This window comes from Callorhinus ursinus, unplaced genomic scaffold (assembly GCF_003265705.2).
Source record: "Callorhinus ursinus isolate GAN/ISIS: 27379988/994484 unplaced genomic scaffold, GSC_fseal_2.0 scaffold11, whole genome shotgun sequence".
Lineage (NCBI taxonomy): Eukaryota > Metazoa > Chordata > Mammalia > Carnivora > Otariidae > Callorhinus > Callorhinus ursinus.
The window spans coordinates 6,912,813-6,924,990 of record NW_027397073.1 but is presented as its reverse complement, the minus strand read 5'-3'; the positions used below and the strand labels follow the sequence as shown (position 1 = coordinate 6,924,990).

At 35.4% G+C, this 12,178-nt stretch overlaps 1 protein-coding gene across 3 annotated transcripts in view; it reads right to left on the bottom strand.

Annotated features, from left to right (window-relative positions):
* RTTN (rotatin) overlaps positions 1 to 12,178 on the bottom strand; it is a 160,420-nt gene that overhangs the window by 49,150 nt on the left and 99,092 nt on the right. For all 3 annotated transcript variants that reach the window (XM_025886778.2, XM_073898061.1, XM_073898060.1), the window contains 2 exons: positions 4,043 to 4,232; positions 2,055 to 2,146 (listed from right to left, as the gene is read on the bottom strand). In XM_025886778.2, the coding sequence (XP_025742563.1) occupies positions 2,055 to 2,146; positions 4,043 to 4,232 (282 nt within the window). The remainder of the gene's footprint in view (positions 1 to 2,054; positions 2,147 to 4,042; positions 4,233 to 12,178) is intronic.

Below are 12,178 nucleotides of genomic sequence, written 5' to 3'. Positions count from 1 at the left end.
CAGTTGGTTAAGTGTCTGACTCTTGATTCCAGCTCAGGTCATGATCCCGGGGTTGTGGGATGGAGCCCCATTCGTCAGGCTCCATGCTCAGTGCAGAGTCTGCTGAGGTTTCTCCCTCGCTCTCTGCCCTTCCCTCCCAAGCACTCCCCACAAAAATAAATAAGTCTTTATAAATAAATAAATAAATAAATAAATAAATAAATAAATACTGGTATAATGAATAAATTCTCCAAATTTTTTATTCCTGTTGGAACAAAAACATACAGTATCTCTGGCATGGCAAGAAAAACATGACAGTTAGCAAAATTTGGGGTAATGAGACTACTTCTGTGAATAAAAGTCACCAATCTGGTGAGTAAGTCACCAATGCCAAAGCTCTTCTATTTGGAATCCAAAAGAAGAAAAGGAAGAGTTGACTGACAGATAATCTTTTGAGAAACTACACAAAATTAATCTCACATAGAACTATAAGAATTCTTTAAAAAAACAAGATTTCATTGGTATATATTTCTAAAAGAATATGTAATACCCAAACACAAGTTAAAAGAGTCTTATGCTAATAAAGGTGCTTCTATTTTAATAATGATTACAATAAATAATGTATTTCTAAAATTTTCCTCAGAAAATCTAGTATCTTGATTTATAAGATTTATTATTAAAATATCTATTACTATATATTATATACATATTATTATTATTCTCTTATAAAATAGAGAAATGCAAAAGTACTTAAGTATTCTTGAATAGGGTAAATACAACTTGGTATCTACAAAATAGCTCAGATAACTCAAAGGTAATTAGAGCAACTGCTACTTACTGAGTACCTACTATAAGCAAAGAACTGAAGAATGTACAAATTTCAAGGTTAGTCTACAGACAGCCCTTTTAATAAACAGGGAAGCCTAAGAATTACTTTTAAGCACATATTAATGCTGCCCTTCTGTGAATTAAATAACTAATACAGCTCTTTTTTGCATTTAATCATATTATTTCTCTTGTTGAGATGAAGATACATACTATTTCTAGCATGGAAAGGAAAGCATGACATCTAGTGGAACTTTTCCAAATAAAGGTTCAATGCAGCACTAACCACAAACTCTTCTGAGTCTAGGGATAAAAAATAACTCCTAAAACTGCAGCAAAAAGTACCAGTGCTGAGAAACTACAGGAAGTGAATCTTATTATTGCCTTATAATTATTTATTATTCTCATATTATTTTTGCTCCTGTAGCAGGAGTGCCAAGCCTTTGCCTTCCTGATAGGGTCTACGACACAGTAACTGTTCCAAAAACACTTTAGATTCAATGTAATGTTTCCCAGTTGAGAGGAAATAATTTCGTATGCTTGTAAAACAAGTGAAACCTAATATCAGTCACATTTAGAAATACTAAGTGTGTCTCAAACTTTTTAGAACAAAGCAACTTATGAATGAAAAGAAAAAGGAAGGCAGGCAGGCATAAATTTCTGGTATTTCAGATAATCAAAACAAGCTTCTATCTGACACAAATATTTAGAAAAGTGCTTAAAATCTCCACTACCAAACTGGAATCATTTGAATGGGTCCACTTTCTCCAAACTGCTTTGCCCTTAAGCAAAACTGCATGGTATTCAGGCATTATTATCAGATGGGATCTATTCTATTACTACTGATAAACATTTTTAAACTTTTATGCTTCTGGTTCTATCAAATAACATATTAAAAAAGGTTGTAAATTCATCTAAAACAACATTCAGTGTAGCTATATGAGTACATCAGACCCTAGTTCTACACAGACAGCAGTTCAAAAAAATCACAGCTATCAGGCACCTGGCTGGCTCAGTCAGTAGTATAGCATGGGACTCTTGTTCTCAGGGTTGTGGGTTTGAGCCCCATGCTGGCTACAGAGATTACTTAAAAAATAAATAAATAAATAAATTTTTAAAAACATAAACAAGTAAATCACAGCTATTTTAATCATAACCTTATACTTTGTATACTGTCTTATCGTCCATTATGTAAATTCAAATCTTTTCAGAGACTCAAAATAAAGCACTTATGCATTCTTTGAAAGTACCATTGTTTCCAAGGTGGAGAGAGAACCTGAATCTTGATCTTGATTGGACATCCTAGATGGAGCGCTCCAAAACTTGAATGGGTCATCTACACCTGTGACAAGAGGAAAACTGTCAACATGAATACAGTCTCCTGGGTACTGGAACATTTAACAGAAAGAATACTTGTTATAGGAAACCAATCAAGAACTTGTTACAGAAAACCAACCTAGAACTAAGAAAAAATTTTGCTTAATTTTTTTATTCTTAATTAATTTATGTATAAAGCTTGTTTCACAAAAATTTTAATGACAATTAGTGGAGTTTGCTTAGCTAAATCTAATACAATTTATCAAGACCACCCGCTCCCAAACTTTAATGTGCCTAAGAATCATAAAGGGCTTGTTAAAGCAATTTCCTGGGTCCTATTCCCAGAGATTCTGCCAAATCAGGGTGGGAGCCATAATTCTGCATTTAACAAGTTCACAAAAGATTTCAATGATGTTGGTTCAAGGGCCATGCTTTGAGTAACACTGATCCAGAGAAATCCAAACAATGAAATGGGTCACTTTCCTAATAAGGGCATTTATTTAAATTTTCAGAAATTTCTGGGGCACCTGGATGGCTCAGTTGGTTAAGCATCTGACTCTGATTTCAGCTCAGGTCATGATCTCAGGGTTAGGAAATGAAGCCCCACATCAGGCTCCATACTGTGCGTGGAGCTTGCTTAAGCTTCTCTCTCCCACTCCTGCTACCGTCCCTCCACCCCAACTCTCGCTCTCGCTTCCTCTTCAAAAAAAAAAAAAGTTCAAAACCTTCATCAAACGTCATTTTCCTCTTATTTCCTCCAAGAATTGAGCAGAAAAGTGAATTAGAAATTCACACTTAAGTCTGGGAGTAAAGGAACTATGTCTGCAATTCACTCTTAGAATAGCTCAGAGAAGAAAAAAATATATATATGTATACAGGCATATAAATAAATAAATTTTATTTATACACACATACATATACATACACATGGCATAGGGGAACAAATGCAGTAAAATGTTAACGTTTGAGAATGTTCTTGCACTCCTGAATCTTTTCTGTAAGTGTGAAATTATGTCAAGATTTTCTTTCTTTTTTTTTTTTTTAAAGATTTATTTATTTGATAGAGAGAGACACAGCGAGAGAGGGAACACAAGCAGGGGCAGTGAGAGAGGGAGAAGCAGGCTTCCCACTGAGCAGGGAGCCCGATGTGGGGCTCGATCCCAGGACCCTGGGACCATGACCTGAGCCGAAGGCAGACGCTTAACGACTGAGCCACCCAGGCGCCCCATGTAAAGATTTTCCAAAAATTACTATTAAAAATTAATTTTAAAATAAAACTTATGTTTTAAATCATTACTTATTATTATGAGTAAAAGTATTTATATGTGCTAAGATCATAGGAAATCCAAAAGAATTTCTAAATAGAAATAAAAAGGTTTCAGCAAGATGTTTTGATAAATTAGTACCATACCACTAATTTGATAAATTAGTACCAGTACCATACCAGCTTTTTGATATATTAGCACAACAAATTAGAAAATTTAGTAGGAAAAGGTCTCATTCTTGATTGCCTAGGAAGAACCTTCCAAAAAGTTTAAAACATCTAATAGAGAAAAAAGAACTGTAAAACTTTACTGAAGGGCATGGAATAACTTATAAAACATTAATAAGATGTCAAAATGGTTTCCATGAAGAATTTATAACATAGAAAAATGTTTAGGCAATGTTTAGTTGACGGAGGGAACAAAAATGTACATAGATATGAACACAATCTTGTAAAACAAACAAAAGCTATAGAGAGAAAAGCCTGAAGAAAATCCACCCTGACATTAACAAAGGTCATGTCTGCGTAGTGGGGCCCAAAGATAAATGTTTTCCTGTGTACCTTCATTATTTTTCAAATATTTTGTAACAAACACATAGGTTTTCAACAGTTTATAAAAAGTTAGATTTCATAAAAATAAAAATATAATGTACTTACCATTTAAATCGCTGCCTTCTGAAGTTCCATCAAGAGCAGAAAATTTCAAATCAAACATATACCGTCCCAGGTAACAGTGTTTTACCATCTGATTCAAATGTTCATAAAAATGGCAGTGAGATAAAAGAGCCTGAAGGGCAGGTTTTCCTGTGAGCGAGAGGCCAGAATCCTCATCGTGGACACAGGGTCCCTGTAGGAAATGAGGGAGAGAAAAAGAAAGAGACACTGATTTGTATCATAATTTCTTCAGAAAGACCTGCTGTCTGCCCCACGTTCCCCTCAACGAATCAAATGGGTCCCAGGTGCTACCATGATCCTTCCACCTGCCTCTTTCCCTACGTACTCGAAGCAGCCTGACTTAGGGCAAATATTTCATAGTCCTCTAAGTTTTTGCTGCCTAAAAATCCCCTGAAGGCAGAAGGCTGATCCGTTCTATCTCTTGAGGGATAAACGTTAGTTTACAATGCTTCTATAAAATGGTACAGTTTTAACCAAGCAATTACATACTTGAGCCACAAATACAATAAAAGCAGTATTTTTCAACCTACACAGAATAAAATAAGTATTCAAATATCTGAAATAACGTGATCCAGTAATTATGTTCCAAATTATTTTTTGCACCTATCAATATGCCAGATAAAAATGAAAAGACTCATCACCATCCAGGATAAAACTTGTTTGCCACATGACTTCTCACTGGATTAATCCTGCCAACGGAAACATGCAGGCGTGCAAGCACACACACACACACTTTCCACCAGGAGGCTAAGAAGAATCTGCCGTTATACAATTTTAATCTCACTGCACTTTTTTCCAAACAATGTTTCGCACTGCCATTCACTCCTTTTCCTGGAATATCCAGGGGCAAAAGTCAAGCACTCAGGATACGCTTAAAGTTTGCAAATAATCCTGTCACTAGCTTATAATTACTTCTGTTTTTGGAAAATGATAATAAAGTTATGATTTTTAAAACAGACCATAAGAGAGAGAAAAATAAAGGAAAGAAAACAGAAATCTAAGTGGCACCAGGAAAGGTATGGTCAAAACATATTCAAAGTTTATCATTAACCATGAGATTTATGTATGGGTCCTTTTTCTCATGTCTGCTCATCAGTAAGGAAAGATGGATGTTAAAACTTACTATCCAGGAAGATAAAATAATTCACAAGTTAAAGTTATAATTAAAACAGTAAGATTATTTCCATTAATCTTTCTCTCTCAGGGGGCGCCTGGGTGGCTCAGTCATTAAGCATCTGCCTTCAGCTCAGGTCATGATCCCAGGGTCGTGGGATCGAGCCCCGCACCGGGCTCCCTGCTCAGCGGGAAGCCTGCTTCTCCCTCTCCCACTCCCTCTGCTTGTGTTCCCTCTCTCACTGTGTCTCTCTCTGTCAAATACATAAATAAAAAATCTTTAAAAAAAAAAATCTTTCCTTTTCAGGATATTATCATTATAATCAAAACTCTTACTTCATTATTAAATCATGGATTTGTTATTGTTGTATTCTAATAAACCTACCTAATACTGTGAGCTTACTCTTCATCAAAAGAGCAATTTACATATTTAATAAGAAATAAGACTATTTAATGAGCAACCAGCACATGATGGTCCCTGCATAACTTTAAATTTTGAGGTCTAGAAGAGGCAGGTAAAACAGAGAAAAGTGCATACAAGAACAGGGTCATATGGCTGTTAACCATGGTATATGTTTCAGGCAATGTGGCCCTTTCATGCACTACCTTATTTAATTATCTGGAATGAAACCATCCAAAACCACAGACCCATCCTAACATCCACAGCTTCAAACTCTTCTATCTTTTAAGCAACTTATAACATTCTAAATGTACAAAACATGTCAAATATATAGGAGACTCGCAATAGTTGCTTAACATCACAAATTAAAGCCCTCACTATAATAATTCAGAGAAGTAATTAACAACCAAGATGAGAATTATAAATAATTCAACTAAGTTTACTAACTTAGCTCCAACTACTTAACAAACTTCAACAAACCAATAAAATAAAATGATTAAACAAACTAGGACAAATACTACCTTTCTAAATATATTTCATAATGATGCCCAGAACAATTTTTAAATTTTATTAGATTATATAAAATTTTTACTTTGACAAAATCATACCTATATAATTACTTCCTAGATGAGTTACACCACAGTCTAAAATTCATAAAGGTTTAATAAAAATAGGTGAAAGAATATAAGCTATATAAATCTCAAAAATAAGCTCTTCAAGAGCTCTCATTAAATCTACTGGTTCTTTATTCTGTAAAGGTGTGCTGAGGCTGATGGTTATACCAACTGCTAGAAGGAAAGGTATTATAAACTCACTGTCTTTTAAAATCCATCTTTTCGGGGTCCCTGGGTGGCTCAGTTGGTTAAATATCTGACTCTTGATTTTGGCTGAGGTCATGATCTCAGGGTTATGAGATCGAGCCCCGCATCAGAATCCACACTCAGTGGAGAGTACGTTTGTCCCTCTCCCTTCTGCTCCTACCCCCACTAATAAATAAAATCTTTTAAAAAATAATAAATAAATAAATAAATAAATAAATAAAATCCATCTTTTCTTCAGTTATAAGTAATTCCAAAGTAAATGAGAAATTATACATAAGTGATACAGAACTATAATAGTTATTCTCTAAGTATATATAATTATTGTAGCGATAAAGAATCATTAACATAATCACATTTACCCTTCAATTGGTAGACAGATAGTCCCTGACTTACAATGGTTCAATCTACAGTTTTTCAACTTTATAATGGAGCAAAGTGATACATGTGTTCAGTAAAAACCATATTTCAAACTTTGAATTTTGATCTCTTCCTCGGCTGGTGATATGCAGTAACATATTTTCATGATGCTAGGCAGCAGTAACCAGCCACAACTCCTAGTCAGCCAGTGATCACAAGGGTAAATAACTGATAAAACTATTCTGTTTTTCATTTTCATTACAATATTCAATAAACTACAGGGATATTCAACACTTTATTATAAAACTGGCTTTGTGTTATTAGATGATTTTGCCCGGCTGCAGGCTAATGTAAGTGTTCTGAGCACATTTAAGGTAGGTGGCTAATCTGTGATATTCGATAGGTATATTAAATGCATTTTCAACTTACAGTATTTTTAATTTAACAGTGAATTTAGTGGGACATAACCCCACTGTAAGTCAAGGAAGATCTATATTTTAAAAATACACTTTTTCTCTAGTCCTTATGAATATAAAAAGATTGAGAAAATAATGATAAAAATAAGTCATAAAAAGAGATGTAAATTTAAAATTCCATCTACTTAATAAGGTTTCAGAACCTGTTTTTTTTTTGGGGGGGTGGCTGGCTGGCTCAGTTGGAAGAGTATACAACTTTTGATCTCGGGGTTGTGAGTTCGAGCCCCGTGTTGGATGTAGAAATTACTTAAATAAAAACTTTTAAAAAAAAAAAAAAGGAGCACCTAGATGGCTCAGTGAATTAAGTGTCAGACTCTTGGTTTCAGCTCAAGTCATGATCTCAGGGTGGTAGGTTCGAGCCCTGTGTCAGGCTCCACACTCAGCACAGAGTCTGCTCAAGATTCTTTCTTCCCCCACTGCCTGAATACTCTCTCGCTCAAATAAATAAATAAATAAAATCTTTTTTCAAAAGCCTGTTTTTTTTTCACCTACAAATCAGTGAAAATTATTTCAGCCTACCAAGATTGAAGAAGTTAAATTAATTCTGATATGAACAAAAGGATTAATATCCCAGAAAATAAAGACTAAGAGATAAGAATATAAAAGATAAGGAGATAAAAAGAAAATCAATTCAAGAGAATTAATATGGGACTCATATGATATGTGGAAAGATAGAACAAAGGAAAAAGAAAAATGATTTTTAAAATAAATAAATACGAGGGGTGCATGGGTAGCTCAGTCAGTTAAGCATCTGACTCTTGATTTCTGCTCAGGTCATGATATTAGGGTCCTGGGATTGAGCCCTGAGTCAGGCTCCATACTCAGCAAGGGGTCCACTTGAGGATTCTCTCTCTCTCCCTCCCCATCTGCCCCTCCCCCCACTTGTGTGCAAGGATGCGCGCTCTGTCGCTAAAATAAATAAATCTTTAAAAAATAAAATAAATATGAAAAAATGTATCAGAGCCAAAAGATAAATCTTTAAAAAATACAATAAATAAATATGAAAAAATGTGTCAGAGCCAAAAGATATAGAACATCTATGTCTTCAAATTAAGGAGCTTAATGAGTGTCAAGCAAGAGCAATGAAAAAAGATACATAACCATAAAATTCTAGGACCTCAAAGATAAAGAAAGGATGGATGGGGTACCTCGTGGCTCAGTCATTGAGCATCTGCCTTCGGCCCAGGTCATAATCCCAGGGTCCTGGAATTGAGCCCCACATTGGGCTCCCTGCTGAGCAGGGAGCCTTCTTCTCCCTCTCCCACTCCCCCTGCTTGTGTTCCCTCTCTTCCTGTCTCTCTCTGTCAAATAAATAAATAAAATCTTAAAAAAAAAAAGATAAAGAGATGATGATAAATGAAAAGTTTGCCAAAAAGAGGTAAAAAAGCCAGATGGGCATCCAACTTCTCATCGGCAGTATGGGATGTCAGAAGACAATGGAGCAAAATTCTTATGAAGAATGATTTCAACATATCTGGTAACTACCTAAACTATTTAAGTACAATTGAAGTACAATTTAAACACATTTTCAAATATGCAAGAACTCATTAAGTTTATCGTGCATGCACTTGTTTTTAGGTAGGAGTATGATTATTTGAAGATAATTTCTAGGATAAAGGATTCTAACTGAAAAGAAAGGATGACTAAGAGTTTCAAAAAACATTAGATACGATATAAATTCACAATTCAAAAAGAAAATTAGATAGATAGGTAGATAGACAGAGAGAAACTCTATAGGAAAAAAAAACACCCAAACCACTTTTTCTTAATTACACACACAAACACACACACACACACACACACACACACACACCTACGTAGGTATACATACAATATATATATATGTCAGAAATTTTTTCTTCTGAGCACCAGAGAAATCACAGCCCTAGAAGCAGAGATAGAGAAGTAGAACCACAGCCCAGGAGGTGGCTCTGTAGTAAATTACTAGTTTTCAATTTTTAGAATCAACTTATAGATAAATCAAGGCTGCGGAAGAGAATGTAAATGTCATCAACATTCACAAAGTAAAAGATAAAACTGACAAAGATTAGCAGAAGTGAAAGGATAGGAACATCTTAGCCACAACTTCCTTACCTTCTAAATGGCGGGGATAGAGAGATCATCCACAGGTAACAAGAAGATCAGAAACAGCAGGTGGAGAAACTAAGTCTGGTAATAGAACTAAATTTGCAGGACATTATTTAAATGAGCTAACTCCTGTGTATCAACACAGTAAAGGAACAAACATTATTGCAAACTACTATTTAGAGATATGAAGGTAACTACCTGAAGAATTAAAATCAGTAGGAGGTAAAGCTGTCTCTGTGAATGAAGAGAGGCAGTAAATTTCATTATAAGCTCCAATGGTTGTTTTAACTGTATATATTTATTACTTTAAAAAACTTCTTCTAAAAATTCAAACAATTCATTCAAAGTATTTTTAAGTTCTCAAAGAAGACCAAATCTGGAATATGTACATATTACACCATTACTTTTTTATTCGATTTATTTTACCTAAGCATGAAGCCTGAATCCCCATTCTCCACATGCCAAAGCATCCTAGTGGCAATGGCATGTTAGCAACAGAGCTTTACTCAGGGCAGTAGAGCCAAGCCCAGCATATGCACAGAAGATGGTCTGACTCAGGCTTTCCACAGATGACTAATGGTACAAGGTCCAGAACAATGAAGCTTTTCATGCATACACAAGGCTTCGCTCCACAGATCCATCAGTAATTGATGGGGCTGTCTTCCGGCATAGTGGGGAAATCAGCATGGTCTAATTGCTCTGTCTCAGGATGTCTATATCCTTACCAAACTTGCCCTCAGGTGGGTGCTGGGGCTGCCAGATCATCTGCAAAACTGCCAAAGAGAGCTGAGAAGGACAGTATGCAAAGAAAGAAAACTCTTCAAATTACCAGGTACCATTATAAGTTTTAAAGAAAACAGCAAATGACATCATAAAACACTCCAATTAATTTGAAAATATTGTTCTCAAGGATGCAATAAACTATAATATTAATTTAAAAACATATATTTTACTCCTGGTGTCCCAGTACTATATACCCATTTAGTTGTGGTTCAAAAGGAACTAGAAGCAAAATAAAAATTACATTTAAAAAGAGCAGAGAATAGGGGCACCTGGCTGGCTTAGTATGTGCGCACACGACTCTTAACCTCAGGGTTGTGGGTTCAAGCCCCACGCTGGGCGTAGATATTACTTAAAATCTTTAAAAAAAAAAAAAAGACTAGAGACTATTTTCAAGATGAAAAAATAATTATTTTGAGGGTGCCTGGGTGGCTCAGTTGGTTAAGCGACTGCCTTTGGCTCAGGTCATGATCCTAGAGTCCCTGGATCGAGTCCTGCATCAGGTTCCCTGCGGCAGAGAGTCTGCTTCTCCCTCTGACCCTCCCCCCTCTCATGTGATTGCTCTCTCTCATTCTCTCTCAAGTAAATAAAATCTTAAAAAAAAGGAATTATTTTGATATATAACAAGTAGAAAAAACTGCTCTGATATAATCCAGAGATTGGAAAAAATGACACTAGTTGCATAAGAAATCCCTGACTACATAGAAACTATGAATATAGAGAAAATGATACTGCTTCTCTGACACTAAGTATTTATTGTTTTGCGAAATCAACACTTATAATGATTCAGGATGAACATCATATGAAAAATATGTACTGGTAATTATCACATCAAATATGGAAATGATATATACTGTAACTATAAATGAGTCGACTATCTAAAACACACAAACACATACACAGGTTTCCAGTTGTGTCCACTATGAGTACATGGAAGCAATGACTCCTTCCCCCTGCCAGCAACAATGAACATATTTAGAACCCAGATCTCATTTCTAAATACAATTCTCCTTTAAAAGAAATCAGGGCTCTCTGAGCAAATGTCTGATTCCAGGCAGGGACTGGAAATTCTGGAACATCTTGCTATACCAGAAAATAGGGAAGTGCTCAAAGACTGAAGAAAACATGTTAAAGGGACAAAAGATTCTTTTTTTTTTTTTTTTAAGATTTTACTTATTTGACAGCAAGAGAGGGAACACAAGCAGGGGGAGTGGGAGAGGGAGAAGCAGGCTTCCCGCGGAGCAATGCGGGGCTCGCTCCCAGTACCCTGGGATCATGACCCAAGCCGAAGGCAGACGCCTAACGACTGAGCCACCCAGGCACCCCAAGGGACAAAAGATTCTTCATGAAGGGGTTTCACCTAGTCAAATCCAGAACAATTTGAATATCTAAATAAATAAGATAGAAACAGGCTATAACTCATAAGACAAAGAACCTTTAAGTCTACACTGGTATAAATAAATAAAAAGTAAATAAATAAAGAGGGAAGAAATGAAAGCTCTTTCTTACAGTAAAATGTAATAAATGTAGAAAGAATGACAGAATTAGAAAGTCACCATTTGGCATCCATTCTGTAATAACTGCTTCAGACAAGAATCACAAATGGAAGTTAAAACTAGAAGAAAGTTGATGAGAAGTAGATATGGATACAGTCTCAGGGCGTCTTCCTGCAAAAGGAAAAACTAACTCCACACGAAGGAAAAAAGTAGACTCTGCCTTAACCAAGTAAGCAAAGTCAGTATCCCCAGTAATGGGACAAAGAGATGATCTTGTCTCCTGATACAATGTACTAACAAGAACACATCACTTCTACGCTTTTCGGTCAAAAAATGTATAACCTGAATCTAATCATGAGAACAGATAAACCTAATTAAAGAATATTACAAAAAACTAAATAGCCTGTACTCTTCAAAATGCTAAGGTCATAAATGTTAAAGATTCAGGAACTATTTTAGATGAAAGAAAGGAAATAGATATGACAACTATCTGTAACATGTATTTCTGATCCTAGATCTTGACTGGGGTAGTGTTTTTTCTTTCTTATGAAGGACAATAGTGGGACAACTGGAAAATTTTGAATAAT